The 14,425-nt window shown below is 57.2% G+C and overlaps 1 protein-coding gene across 3 annotated transcripts; it reads right to left on the bottom strand.

The window, feature by feature from the left end:
- Positions 1-1,054: 1,054 nt before the first annotated feature.
- EPS8L1 (EPS8 like 1) lies at positions 1,055-12,931 on the bottom strand. Of its 3 annotated transcripts, none has more exons than XM_037159805.2 (20): positions 12,842-12,931; positions 12,254-12,308; positions 10,522-10,565; positions 10,255-10,313; positions 9,490-9,651; positions 9,064-9,213; positions 8,520-8,602; positions 7,919-8,180; positions 7,544-7,670; positions 7,264-7,352; positions 7,087-7,161; positions 6,831-6,979; positions 6,070-6,211; positions 5,937-5,965; positions 3,888-4,020; positions 3,666-3,797; positions 3,372-3,486; positions 3,045-3,219; positions 2,544-2,676; positions 1,055-2,456 (listed from the first exon to the last, which is right to left on the bottom strand). In XM_037159805.2, the coding sequence occupies exons 2-20, from the start codon at positions 12,268-12,270 to the stop codon at positions 2,370-2,372; spliced, it is 2,163 nt and encodes a 720-aa protein (XP_037015700.2). In that variant the 5' UTR covers positions 12,271-12,308; positions 12,842-12,931; the 3' UTR covers positions 1,055-2,369. The 3 variants fall into 3 exon arrangements, with proteins under 3 accessions (XP_037015700.2, XP_037015702.2, XP_037015701.2); XM_037159807.2 differs by having other exon boundaries at positions 10,522-10,562; positions 12,842-12,909; XM_037159806.2 differs by lacking the exon at positions 12,842-12,931 and adding an exon at positions 12,726-12,794.
- Between the last annotated feature and the right edge of the window lie 1,494 nt (positions 12,932-14,425).

The raw sequence follows: 14,425 nt of genomic DNA, 5'->3' as shown, positions 1-14,425 counted from the left end.
GCGGGTGCTGTGCCCACGGAGGTAGGTGTGACCACCCACGGGGGCGGGGGGGCGGCTTCAGGAAGAGCCAGCCAGAGCTGAGGCCCCGACCAGGGCTGAGGCCCCTACCAGGGCTGACGTGGTCACAAGCAGGGTGGCTGTGTCGTGCTGGGGAGCTCGGATCTTGTCATCTCTGCCTTTGAAACAGAGTTAAAATCTGAGTAATTCGAGTAGGAAAACCTGGAATTTGACTTGCGAAAGAATAGGAAGCTGTGACAGTGTGAGCTCTTCAGTCCTTCAGGGTGACAGTTGGCTGGATGTGGGGTATTCAGTCTTCCATTGACTCATTCATTCTTGGTCGTATTCAACACGCCAGGCCCTGTTCTACCTGTTGCTGGACACAGTAGTGAATGGAAAAGGCAAAGACCTGAAATCTCTTAGGAGGAGAGGCATAAGGTGTCAGACAATAAAATGAGTGCATTTCAGGAGGTGGTGCTGTGGAGAAAAAGCAGGGAAGGGGGTAGGGAGGCTGGTGTGTGTATGCATGGAAGGACATGCACACGTGTGTTTTGTTCAGGGTGGTCAGAGTCGGCCTCACTGAGAGGCTGGCACAGGCAGGTACTTGAGAGCATCAGAGAATGAGCCATGTTGGTATTTGAGGAAAGCGTCTTCCAGGTGTTGAGAAGAGCAGCATATGCAAAGGCCCTGGGGTAGAAGCGTACCTGACATGTTGAAGCACAGGAGGATGCTGGTGTGGCTGGTGTGGGGAGTAGTAGGGGATGGGGTTGGAGAGGTGATTAATGGTGGGCCGTGGTAAGGACTTGAGCTGTGAGGTGGGACCTGCATTTGAACAGGATGCTCTGGTTGCTGCATTGAGGACAGTTGTGTGGGGCCAGGGGGTTGATGGTGGTGGTGGCAGTGGCAGTGAGGGACAGAAACAGGAAGACCAGCCCGTTTTGCTCATGCGGGTCAGTTGTCTGGCTTAAGCCCCATCCCTATTACAACCCCTCCTGCCTGGACTTCCTGAAGGTGTCCCCTCCAGTATTTCCAGAATCATTCCATTGAGCAGCCGAGATGATGACAAGGTGAGGATTTATTGAGGAGGGAAAACTGTGGTTGGATCTGATTGCATCTCTGGTTCCTCTTAGAAGTGAAGGTTGGGGCACCAGATAAGAGGTTGAAGGGTTAGACACCCATGGGGGCAGAGGGTGTTTCCAGGAGGAAAGAATGGTGTGAACTGGGCCAGCCACAGGCCATCTGGTGACACAGGTGGAAGCTGAGCTCCGAGGGAGCCCTCAGCAGGAATTGTGTCGGGAACAGGAGGAGCCGTGGGCCGTCTGCCCGAAGCTGGAGGAACGTCCAGTCTGAACCTGGCTGGCGGGAAGGAAAAGGAGCTGGCTGTGATCGAGGAGGTAGGACGCTTCCTTTTGAGCTGTCACCTCTTCAAGTGGCCAGGAAGCCTGTGGCACCTTCATGAGGCTGCCACTTCTCCGTGGCTGGACCGCTGGCAGGAGGCGGGGAGCAGTGGGAAAGTGGATGCTGGGAGGCTGACCTGGGGGTTGAGGGCAGCTTCCTTCCCCAGCGTGAGTCATTGATCTGGCTTTGGAAGGCCAGATCGCCAAGGCAGAGAGAGAATTGCTGTTCCTGCAGCAGGAACCAGCAGATGCAAAACCCCAGTGGTTGAAGAGGTTTGGGGAATGTTTGGAGAAGGGCAGGACCAGAGTGCATGTAAGAATGAGGAAGAGATGAGGTTGAAGAGGTGGGTAGGGTCTAAACCACTTGGGGCCTCAAATACCAGGCTGTAGGGCTAAGAGGGCAGTGGGGAGCCAGAGAAAGATTGTGAGCAAGCGATGGGCTGGGATACTGAGTGTTCCGAAGATCCTTCTGGAGTGAACTGGAGGGCTGGAGGTCAGGAAGAAGCCTGGGTTGGGGCTCCAGGTAAGAAGAGGATTCAGAGAAAGAAACCAAAGAAGGCGGGGACGTTTCCTAGATGAAGCTGTAGGTGGGGTGAGGGGCAGGTTCCTGAGCTTCCGGTAGCTGGATAGAGAAGGGACAACAGTTGACACGGCCTGAGGAGGAGGCTGTTTATAGACTGGGCAGCACATCACAATATGCAGGGCTCCTGAGCGTACCCTCTGCCGAGGTGCCCAGTGAGCATAGTCTACACTGTCTCTCTGCCCTGCCCCCTTCCCGCTCCCTGCCAGGCTGCGAGCGCTTGCTCAGACTCCAGGAAGAATGGTCCATTTCATCCACTGGAATGAGGAAAAACCAGGTCCGCGATCCTTCAAGAGGGAGTCCACTTCCCTTGGTGGGGGGTCTGCAGAGTCCGTTGATCTTCCACAGGGCACGGGGAACCCCGCTGTCTGGATACAGCGGAGGGCGGGGAAGGGTCAAATGACCTCTGTTTGTATCTCGCCTTCCACCTTCCTCTTTTGCTTCTCCATCACCGCCTGCAGCTCTGACACTTTCTCTTTGTCCTGGAGGGAGGGATGAAAGTCAGGACTCTGGCGTCAGAGCCCTGGGTGCCCTTCCCAGTGCTGTTCCGGGACGGGCAGCAGGCTCACCTCCAGCAGCGCACGCTGCACCATGATTTGGCTGTACACACGGGCTCCCTCTTCGGGGCTCACCGCTTTGAACTCCACCTTCTGCAGCGAGAAGATCTGCGCGCCTGTCAGCACACCCAGCGCGTCTACCGTCCTGAACAGGGGCAGCAGGGGCGTGGTCAGCCCTGCCAACTAATCAGAGCTCAAGCTCCCGAAGCCCTGCCAATCTCTTTACGCTCTGCCAACCCTTTGTCCAATCAACAGCATTCACCCACCAATCACAGCGTGCCATGGACGGGCGGGGCACCTTAAGTCTAGGAAGGGTAGGACTTCCCTGTACACTCCAATTGGAGCTTTGGAAAGCATATCAATCACAATCTGTCATTCGATGTTGCAGCCGGACCCTCGCTTTGGACCAATCCTAGTTCCCCATGGTCTGCCGCACCCCACTCTAGGCCAATCAGAACACTCTGCCTCTAGGGTCCAATTCTCAGGCCTTCCCAGCTGGCATCCACCACTCACCCGGAGCTAAAGCCCTTGGCCTGAAGCCAGGCGCGGACCTCTGAGGCGTTGGAGCGTGTGCTGAGCTGCGGCTCTGGGGCGCGGGGCCCCAGGGCTGTGCGGCTGGGGCCCGAGCGGCCCTGAGCCAGGCGCGCCTGCAGCTCCTCATTGACACTGACCATCTGGCAGAATTTCTCTGCAGGCAGGAAACCGGGAGGAAGGGCGGACTCAGGGAGAAAGGTCTTCAGGATGGGCCGGAATCCATCTACTCTTTCTGAGCCTCGGTTTCCCTACCTGGAAGGCGAGACCAGGGACCATTCTCCTGAGGGGGTCTCCCCACCAACTCACCCTTCTCGCTGGGGTCCAAGTTGTTGAGGCTGTCACAGCTGTCCCAGTGGGGCCGAGCAGGGGCGGGGGCCGCAGCTGGGGCAGGGGCCGGTGGAGGAGGGGGAGTGCTATTCTCCTAGAGAGGACGGAGGGGAGAGAACCTCGATCAGAGACAGGACTCCAAGTCCCAGCCCCTCCTTACGGAGATTTCTGAACCCCCAAGCACCTCCTCTGCCAGTACGCTAGTCTTCACATACCCCTCATTCCCAGGACCCAGGATTTTCCCTCAAAACCCGGGAGTCTGCCCTGGCTCACCAGGGTGCGGGCAGGACTCTGGCTCCGGCCCCCCTGGGGCCCCGGGTGAGGTGACAGGATATTATAAGGTACATATCCTTCCTGCCCTCGCTGGTCCCGAACCTTCCACCACTTGCGCTGGTCATCCAGAACCTGGGGGGAGGTAAGAGGAGAGGGTTGAGAGCCCGTGCCTGCAGTTAGGGTTGGGTGCACTCCAGCCCCGCAGCCCCACACCCCTCTAACCTCTAACACGTCCTGATGCTTGACGGATAGCTCGCTGCTGTTGCGGGCCTGGAAGTCATAATTACACAGGACCCACTTCCCTGCTGCCTCCGGCTCTGGCTGGGGCTCAGCTTCTGGCTCCGGATCTTGGTGACTAAGGAGAAAGAGGAGGGTTGAGGATGGGAGGCAGCCAGTCCCACTGCTCTGGGCTGTAGGGTGCTGGTGTGAGCTGGAGTTAGAGCCAAGCAGAGGCCAAGGCAGGATGCCAAGTTAGTATTGTTAATAGAGACTTAACATCAGAATAACAGCTGGAATAGATTTTACTTCTTATGTGCCTGGCAAGGGGCTGTAAGCACATGCTCTGTGTACTAGTCTCACCTCCACTTTATAGATGAGAACAGTCAGGCTAAGAAGGGTAAAATATCCCAAATCACACAACTGGGGACCAATGCTATTTGTGGAGCATCTCCTATGTACTGGGCTCATACGTAATGATAATGCACAATCAAAATAAAAACAATAGTTAACACTGAAATAGCACTATATGCCAGGCACTGTTGTTCAAAGTCTGCTGTGTACATTAGCTGATATAATTCTTGAGACGACCCCTGGCAGAACCGTGAATTTGGATACCCCTTTCTCTTCCTCCTCCCAGGGACCATATTATTATTATTTTCACTTAACAGGCGAGGTAGCAGGGGAACAGTGATGTAAAGTGACCCACTGATGCCGAGGTCTCAGAACAAGGGGCATAGCTGGCATGGGACCTAGGCAGGCTGGTCCCAGACTCCATGTCCTGAGCAGTTCTGCAGTCCTATGCATGCAGCTGGATGTGAGCCTTAGTTCTGCCATGACCTTGAACCCTGAACTGAAAACCTACACAAACTCATGGACTTCTCACTTCTCCAGGAAGGGATCATTATGCCCATTTTTTCCTCCAAAAATCTTGAGGCTCAGAGATGAGTTTAAAGCTGAGGGTGTCTGAAGCACCGCGAGACCAGGCAGCTGGGGGAAGGGAAGTGGGGTTTGGGCTCTGCCCACCCCCAGTAAGTAGGGACCTCAGCTCAGATCAGGCCTACCTGTGCAAGGGAGAGGGGGGGTCTTCAGGGCCGTGGCGCCCCCTGTGTGGGGCCGGCAGCTCCCAGCATGCTGTCCTTGCTGAGATCCCCTGCCCAGGCCCTTACCCAGACCCCCCTTCTGCTCCTCCAGCCTCGCTGCTTGGTTTGTTCTCATCCCACGTGGCTTCCGTCTCGTCTGCCCCCAACTTGCCCAGGGACCCTAGAGTCCTGGCCCCTCTATCCCCTTCTTCCTCCAGGACCCAAGAGTCTGTACTCCTACTGCTTGTTGGACTCAGGCACTTGAACCCCCTGGTTCTTTCCTCTCCCAGAGATCCAGGAGTCCAGGTCTTAAGCTGTACTTTCTTTGCCCTTTTAGCTCTTAAAGGCTCCTAGTCTGACACCCAGCAGGGACTGAGACAATTGCTGCAAAACCTTGGGAAAGTGAGGGCCTGGCCTCTCAGCCTTTACCTCTCCCAGGGGCCCAGAGGTACTTCCACTTTCTAACTTTCCCAGAAACTTGCCCCTCAGCCCTTGAAGTCCCAAGCTGGCTTCTCTGGGTGGCCAAGGCCCCATATATCAGACTTGAGCTCCTCTTCAAAACCCAAATGTTCAATTCCCAGCCTCTTCCCTCCAACACCCAGGGTTCTGTCCCAGTACAGACCCAGGCAGGGAGTTTCCCAGATCCTGGGAAACCAAAATGCCTTCTTCTAGCCTTTTGGGGGGGTCTCAAGACTTTACCCACACCCAGCCCCCTCCTCCTTCAGACCCTGGAATCTGGACCTCTATCTCCCTCCTCCCTCAGACCCAGAAGTCTGGGCCCGCTCCCTCCCTCCCTGCTTCTCCCCCCTCTCCCAACCCCGCCCCCCGGCCTGGTCACCACCTCACCCACCTGCGAAGAGCCGGGAAGACAGAAGGAAAAGGAAAAAGAAAAAGGAGGGGCAGAGTCAGCGCCGGGAGCCCCCACGACGCACTCCCCTGTACCCCATGCCAACCCCCTGGGGCTTACACTCACCCATTGACAGCGATCTGGGGGGCGCTTTGCTGCAAGAAACAAGGCAGCGGGTCAGAGGGAGGGCAGCCTCCTCCAGGACTCCCTGCCCTGCCACCTGTGGGAGCCTGCTGCCCCCTCCAGGCCCGAGGCTTACCTGCCTGCGCCGCCTCTCGTGCTGCAGCTGCTTCTCCACTGGGTCCTCCCAGGGGCGGCCCTGCGGGTCAGTGGCGGGGGGCTCCCAGCCGCTGTAGAACTCCGGGACGTATGGGGTTCCCTCCTCCAGGGGCAACTCCAGCCTGCAGCCAAGGACAGGCCAAGGGCTCAGGGACCCTGGTCGGCCTGACTTAGCCTTGTCAGTAACTTCACTTTTCCCCTTTCCCTAAACCTCACTCTAACCCAGCTATTCTAACCTCCCCTCTTTTTGCCAAGCCCTGCCCCTGACTCTAAGCTCCGCACCCTATGACATCAATTATTTCTAAATACACTGATTTCAACTAATGCTTGCCCCAGCCTCTGAATCCAAACTGGGTTTCTAGCTACACGCATATCTCCCTGGCTCTGCCCCTACCCCCTTGAGGTTCTCTGCCTCCAAGAACATAGACTCCGCCCCCTTTCTAAAACCACAGGTTGAACCTTTCCTAAACCCCGCCCCTTTTATAGCTCCACCCTGTAGTCCGGCCTTTTGTTCCTGCTGGATTGGCTGATACGATTTTAAGTTTCTCACGCTGTCTGGCCTTTCCCCCAATCAGATGCTGGCATTTGTCCTAGGTTCCACCCTTTCTTCATTGGCCCCATCCTCCTGTCTGTGTCCCGCTCTAACCCTTCCTTTCCAATCACTGCCTCTCAGCCCCTTCTGCCCTCCAATCACCACGCCCCTGCCTCCCGGCCCCGCCCCTCAATAACCACGCCCCTTACCCCGGGCGGGTCCAAGAGTCCCCCAGCGAGGTCCAGAGCGCATTTTCACTTGGGGTGACATTGTCCCTCAGTAGTGCTACGGCCTCAGACGTCAGGTGCGGCCGCCGCACGCTGCTCGCCAGCTGGGGTCCGCCCGACATCTCCACAATCTGCCGGGGGGGGGGCAGGAATGGGCAAGCCATCACACCCTCTAGAAGTGGAACCCCGATTCCTCTTGCTGCAGGGGGCACAAGAGGGCCGAGGGGGATGGTCTCACCACGTGCAGAGGTCCGAAGAGGAAGTGCAGCAGCTCTGGGGAGGAGGGGTTGGCGATGTTGCCGCGCAGCCGCGCCTGCGGAGCCGGGGAGGGGCTGGCATTAGTGCGCGGACGGGTCAGGTGTGACACCTCCCCCTCCCCTGATGCCCCCCCCCCCCTTGCTGGACGTGTCCTCACCAGCAGGCTGAAGGCGTACTTGATTTTCTGAAGCACGTCGGTGTATTCCGCCTCGCTGGGCGGCTTAGCCCGCAGCGTCAGGAGGCCATCTGTGGGCAAGGGGTAGGCAAAGGGACAGGGGACCGAGAGACAGTGTCAGACAGAGGGGGAGCCCCAGAGAGCTCGTGATGAGGAGTCAAATGGGCAGGGGATGCGAGGGGGAGACCCCAGAGAGAGGGAGGCTATTTAGGAATGACCAGGGGACAGAGTTGTTTAGGATCCACCCGGTGGCGCCCCTCACCCCCGGCCTCTCGGCGCCGGGCTCTGCGGCCGCGCTCCCGGTGCTCCAGCACTCTGGTCGCCTCCGCTGACTTCTGCAGCTTCGATACGAAGCTCTCCACGTCGTCGAACACGTGGTTCAGGATGTCCTGCAGGACAGAGCCGGGGGACGCGTGAGGCCCCTGGGTCCCGGACCCTCATCACTCTAGTCAGAGCCTAAGTCAAGAGACTTAGAGGCCCTTGGCCCAGCCCAGGCCACACCTTCTGATTCCTTATTCGGTCTCCGCAGGCCACGCCCCCACACGTGTCCCCGCCCCTCGACATCTGGCTCACACCCACAGTCGGTCCCGCCCCCCAGCCTAGCCCCGCCCCTGACGTCTGGCTCCGCCCCGCTCACCACGTCCCGTTCAGCTTGAAGAGTGAGCAGGTCCTGGCCTTGGGGACCCAGGTCCGGGGAGGCCGGGTCAGTGCTCCTGGAAGTCTCCGCCCCGCCCTGCCTCGGCGCCGTGTCTGCCTCAGGGATGGGCTCTGTCTGGGGTCCCCTTCGGCCCGTGGCCGACTCCGCCGGGCCGATGGCTGCGCGGACCGACGGGTGGCGCTGCAAGGGCGGGGTCTCCGGGGTGGGCGAGGGGCGGCGCAGCAGTTCCTCCTGCGTGGCCCTGCGGGGGAAGAAGGGAACCTGAGGCTGGGTCCCCCAAGGAGTCCATGCACGGGAAACATTTCGGGGCTTAAAACACAGTTGCCCCAAAGGGTCGCACTTCTCTGGAGGAAAATAGGCCAAGAGAGGAGAAAATGGGGACCAGAACCAGGAAAAGTAGGGTTCTGGAGAGAGGTCACACTTGTTTGGAAGGTACACGCAAGACACGAAGGGGTTTTGTTCGACTCCATTCAAAATTCGTTCTGCTCTAGGCTAGTGGTGACAGCCCATTTCTCGGATGCAGAGAATAGAGACCCCACCGGTCCCCTCGTCTCCCCGGCCTCCAGCCCAGCCTCCTTACTTGAGCGCCGCTGCCCGGCGATCCCCAAGGCCAGAGCGGTAGCTGTGCAGAGCCCCCTGGATGTCCTCGTGGATGAGCTCCGCCTGCCAATCACACCGTCAGGCCACGCCCCCACCCCACCCGCTGCCTTTCCCGGGACGCGAGAGGGACGGACTCAGTCCCAGACCACATCCTCGTTCACCCCTGTGGACCACGCACGTTCACGCACTAGACTCACAGCTGTGCCCTAAATCTGTCAGACCTAGGCTATGCCCCCACCCACGGAGGCCCCACTCAGTGGGCTCCCTACCCCTAGACCGTGTTCACCCCATCCCAGTTCTGGCTGTCCTCCAGGCCCCCTCTCCCGTGTTCTGTCCGAGCCCTTGACCGTGAGTCCAACCTGCGCTCAAAGCCCCCTCGCAGCTATAACTTTTCTCTAGGCCACGCCCCTCGGCTGGAGCTGACCCAGCCTTCACTCCAGGCCCCGCCCCTTCCCAGCTCAGTCCGGACCTGCACCCAATCCCAGCCCCTTCCTCCCCCGTGACCCCTGACCCTGCTTGCTCACCCCGAGACGGAGGCCCTGGAAGAAGTGCACGTCGGGCTGCAAACGCTCTGGCTCCTGGCACACCAGCAGCAGCAGCGAGCGGCTCCGGCCCGGCGGCATCACCACGTCGCAGCGCACGATGGCGCCCAGGGGGTACGACTCCAGCTCCTCCTGCGGGGGCAGGACAGCAGGTAAACTGAGGCTCGGAAGCGCTGCCACTACTACATGAGGACAGCAGTGCCACCAGGTGCAAGCACTGCGAAGGGCAACCCCGCGACATCCACCGTTTAACAGGGCTCACGAAGGAGGACCCTCCTCCTTCGCCAAAGTTCCCAGAAGAAGGACACAGAAGCCAAGATTCACACTGAGATTCCCGAAGTCCCTGGGGCCAAGCTCTGCAGGGCCGCCTGGTCCAGCCTTGCCTTCCACCCACGTGCCCCCTGGCACCTTGGAGACGGGGTCCAACAAAGTGACGTGATCGGGAGATATTCGCAGCAGCATCTCCTGGGCCCAGACGCGGCCCTGGCTGTCCATGACAGACAGTTTGCGCGAGGCGTCCTCCACGGTGTGCACGCCATCCTCCTCGCCCAGGCAGAATGTCACCAGGTGCTGGCACAGGCCACGGAGAAAGCAGTGAGTCCCAAGATAATGCTGGGGGTGGGGGCTGGGACTCAGGACACCCTAAAATCTGCCTTGCAGCTTGTATAACTAACCACACCTCCTCCAGGAAGCCTTCCCTGATCACTCGCTCCACCTAGGGCCGCCTCCTCTCGGTGCCCTTTGTTTCTCTTTTATCAGAGTGATGAGCACCTGGGTCTGTCTTCCCACGGAGACTGGAGGCTCCTTGAAGGCAAGGTCTGGATTATATCTAGTCCCTTCAATGCATCTCTACCTGCATCAGAGCACTGGGCACCCTTCCAAGTACCTCTGGACCTTGTCTGAACCTTACTCACCCAGGACTGCATCTGATTTGTGCCTGTGGCCACATTGTCCAGCTCAAGAGCTGGTCCAGAGGGCAAGTGGGCAGATTCGAGTGGAACTGAGTTTTGCCATGATGCCTGTGTCTGAGGCAAGGTGGAGGAAGTCCACTTTGCAGGTGAGCAAACTGAATCCCCCAAGTTCTTTCCACTTGGAAGCCCAACTGCCTTCCACAGCCCCGTCTCTCTTTGTCCCAGAAGGCCCCCCCTGTGGCAGCGCAGACCCCAGACTCACGTTGACTAGATATTGAGACACGTCGGCCATCACCATAGTGGAGTACCTCTTCCTCTGCTCTGTGTGTGGTTGGGGGTGGGGTGGGGAGATGGATCAGAGGCCTTGGCCCCCAGCCCCTCCTCCCTCAGACCCAGGAGTCCAGCCCCCAACCCCTCCTCCCTCAGACCCAGGGGTCCAGGCCCTCAGGTCTTTAGTTCTTTTTTTCTTTTTTTTTTTTTACTTAAGACCGTTTCTCTTGGCCTGGGGTTTCTTTGCCCCAAAACTCACCATAAATGGCCTTAGCACTTGGTTTGGAGGCAGCTTCTGGGCTGCTGAAGGAAAAGAGGGGTGAGAGGGACTGTGGGAATTTGGGGCCCATCATGGGGGCGTCAAATGCTAAGAAGAGCGGTGACTTTATTTGAGGGCACTGGGGAGCCATAGAGTGTTCTGAGCAGAGGAGGAGAGGGCAGAGCTGGACTTTAGTAGGGCAAGCGAGGTGATGGTACTGGGCAGTGGTAGGGAGAGTTGTTTCTATGGACACAGACCTGGGTTCAAATCCCCTGGGAGCTTCTGCCTTGCCCTAAGACCCAGGGTAGGAGACTTCATCTCTCCTGCCTCAGTTTCCCTCTCTGTAACACAGGGGTTAGTTACCCTATAGCTTCCATCTGGTGGGGTTCTTGGGTGAATTCAATGAGGTGATGCAGTTGAAGGGTTCTGCAGCCCCAGTAACTGTTATTGTCATTATTATAATGCTAAGGGCTTAGCACATAGTTGTTGCTTAATAAATGGATTTTTTGTACAATAGCGTTAGTATTTGGAGGAGATAGAGTTTATCTTCGTCCCCTTCCATCCCCATGGGCCAGGCTCTTCCCAGCTAAATCCTCCTTTGTCTCCTAACTTTGACCTCCTCTTTAAGGTCACCTCCAAGAAGAATTCTTTTATAGTTGATTTTAGAGAGAGGGGAAGGGAGGGAGAAAGGGAGGGAGAGAAACATCCACGTGAAAGAGAAACACCAATTGGTTGCCTCTTGTACGCACTCCAACTGGAGACTGAACCAACATCCCAGGTATGTGCTCTGACCAGGAATCGAACCTGCGACCTTTCAGTTTATGGGACAACGCTCCAACCAACTGAACCATGCTGGCCAGGGCTCCAAGAATTCCTGAGTCTTCATTTTCATAGAAATAACTCAGGCTCAGAACCCAAGTGGGCTCAGGAATGAGGGATGAGCCCTGGCTGGTGTGGCTCAGTGGATTGAGCACCAGCCCTTGAGCCAAGGGGTCACTGGTTCGATTCCCAGTCAGGGTACATGCCTGGCTTGCAGGCCAGGTCCCCAGTAGGGGGTGCATGAGAGGCAACCACATATGGTGTTTCTCTCCCTCTCTTTCTCCCTCCCTTCCCCTCTCTCCAAAAATAAAATAAATAAAATCTTTAAAATAAAGAAAAAGGAATAAGGGATGAGAAACCCTTTAGTCAAAGCTATACTCCTTATCTTGCTGCTGTCAGTCAGCTGTCTCCACAATTTGATTACCTCTGGGCTGGAGAACTCACTACCTCACATCTCCCATGCAGCTATTCGCATGTATCTGACATTCCTCCCTGCTCACTCTAGGAGACCTGAGCCTTCATTATAAACACCCCAGACTTCTTAGCAAAAGGTCAATATTTAATAAGATAGCGATAATAGCAATAGCAGTTTCTGTGAGTTGAGTCTCTGCTGTTAGTCAGGTTCTCCGCTAAGTCTTGTATGTGCGTTATCCCAACAAGCCCTTAAACTTGGGGGGGGGACTGAGGCTCAGAGAGGTGACGTCCTTTGGCCAGGGTCACACCACGGCTGAGTGGAGGTGTCTAAATTTGAACCCAGGTCTGCCTGCGCTGGAGCAGAGCTCTAACTACAGGTTGGACTGGGAGGGAGGTGGCTCCTTCGCAATGTCCAGACCTCGGCTGCTGCAAATGCCCTGTGAGGGTGGGTGAGAGGTTGGGCTGGGGTGGGGGGGCCTGGTGGACAGGGGACACTTACCCGGTGGTGGTGCTCATGGTTTCAGAGTGGGCAGCTCTTGCCACGGGGAGGTGCCCTGTGAGGCAGTAAAAAGGTGAGGGCCTCACCTGCCCTGTGGAACCTATGATTCCTGGCTCAGCCCTCTTTCCTTCAGACCCAGGGGTCCAGACCCCCAGCCTCTCCTCCCTCTGACCCGGGAGTCCAGGCCCCCAGCCCCTCCTCTTTCATACCTAGTACCGTTTCCCAAACCTGTCAGAAATCCATGCATTCAACCCCCTCATCTATGTGGTCCCCATGTTTCTCCTCCACCCAGGGCCCTGTCTCCCAGCCTCACCTTCTCAGGGGCCCAGTCCAGGCTCCAAGGTGCTTACCCCTAAGAACCTGGGGTCCCTCTGACCACTGGTCTCCTCAGAGACCCACTCATTCACTTCCTTAGTCTCTATGGTTCTATGTTCTTCCTTTAGCTATGGGTGGCCCACTTTTCAGCCCTTACCTCTTCGACACTCAGGAGTTTGGGTCCCTCCGCCTTTGCTGAACAGAGACCCCTGCTCCTCCTCCCCTACACCCAGGTGTTCCCACCTTCCAGCCCCTCCTGGGTCCCCTCCTCACCTGCCCTGTCAGGTTCAGTCAGAGGAGAGGCCTGCTCTGCTCTCCCTTCCAGACCCAGGGCCCCTCCTTCCTGCTCCCTCCCTGGGCTGCCCCGCCTCCACATACCTGAGCACTCACCTGGCACTGCCTGGCTGGAGTGGCCCCTGGGCGGGGCTGGCAGGAAGACCCAGGGCGGGGACTGGGCTAGGAACCCGGGTTGTGTGCTTATAACAACAAAACAATAACAGTATCAGTCCTCTGAAGTCACCGCTGGTTCGCCTCTCAAACACCCCCTTCAATTCTCCTAATACCTCTGTGCAGTCGGAAGTTTGATTGTTGCCGCTTGTTCGTGGTGCCGGAGAGGGGCCATCGACGTGTCGAAGGGGGCTAGGCTTCTCTCCCCGGGGCTAGCGTCCTTCCCTCTGAGTGCACACCTGTGGACAGTCCACGTCTCCACCTGTTCCCTCGACCCCCGCCCCTCCCCTCCCTTCTTGCCTCCTTTGGAAATTTCCCTTCGTAAATCGACATTGAGGATGGCTCTGGGCCCCAGGTGGCACGTGCAGTGAGCCCATGAGAAGGCAGACACAGATGTCAAAGCTCAGACCCTGGAGAGCAGGGAGGTGGACGGGCCCAGTCTTAGTCTTTCTCAGCAGTGACCCCCACCTGGTTTCCACGGCCACCATCTCTCACCTGCTCCCTTCCTTCTCCCCATCTGTCTAGTCCCGATGTCTAAGTCATAGACGCTGTCTAAGTGGCCCGATGTCTAAGTCAGTCAGCCCATGTCGCATCTCTGCTCAAAATCTTTCATTGGCTCCCCTTTCTCCGAATAAAAGCCGAGTCTGCAGGGTGTTCAGGGACATTATTCTAACCTCTTCTTTCTGCCCTTCCTCCACACCAGCCTCCTGCTGCCCCCTGAGACCACCCTGACCCCATCCTGCCTCAGGGCCTTTGCACCTGCTGTTTTCTGTTCCCGGAATGCAGTTTCCTTAGCTAGTAGCCTCACCTCCTTCGGGTCACACCTGGATGTCACCTTCTCAGACAGGCCCCTGACACCCTGTTCAAAATCACAGCATCTCTTCCTCTCCTGTCCTTCCTCATCTCTTCCCTCAGTCTGTACTTTATTTTTTCTTCAGAATGTTTATCACCTCCTAACACACCATATTACCTGTTCATTTTCTAAAATCCTTACTGGAGGATAATATTCATTGATTTTTGAGAGAGAGAGAGAGAAGAGAGAAACATCAGTCAGTTGCCTGCCATACATGCCCTGACTGGGGATTGAACCTGCAACCTTCTGGTGCATAGGATGACGCTCTCACCAACGGAGCCACCTGGCCAGGGCTCATTGCATTATTGCTTCAGCGTTTCGTTTAACACATGTGGGCCCCACAGTCAGTGCTGACTGAGGCTGGAAGCAGGAGAAGAAGGAGATGAAAGAACAGAGACCAGAGAGATGATGAGAAGAGCCCAGGGGCGTGGGTTTGGGTCCTGACAGCCATTTCATAATTTCGGTCGTTCTTTTTTGTGCGCTTCAGGTCCTTTTCTGAGTACGTTATAGGGTGTGTATGGATAACCCCCACGACAATCTGTGAAATGGGTCCAATG

The sequence above is a fragment of the Artibeus jamaicensis genome, unplaced genomic scaffold, assembly GCF_021234435.1.
Source record: "Artibeus jamaicensis isolate MK-2021 breed Jamaican fruit bat unplaced genomic scaffold, CSHL_Jam_final scaffold_2693, whole genome shotgun sequence".
NCBI classification, from domain to species: Eukaryota; Metazoa; Chordata; class Mammalia; order Chiroptera; family Phyllostomidae; genus Artibeus; species Artibeus jamaicensis.
Note: the sequence above shows the minus strand (reverse complement) of the source record. Positions and strands in the feature narration are given on the sequence as shown.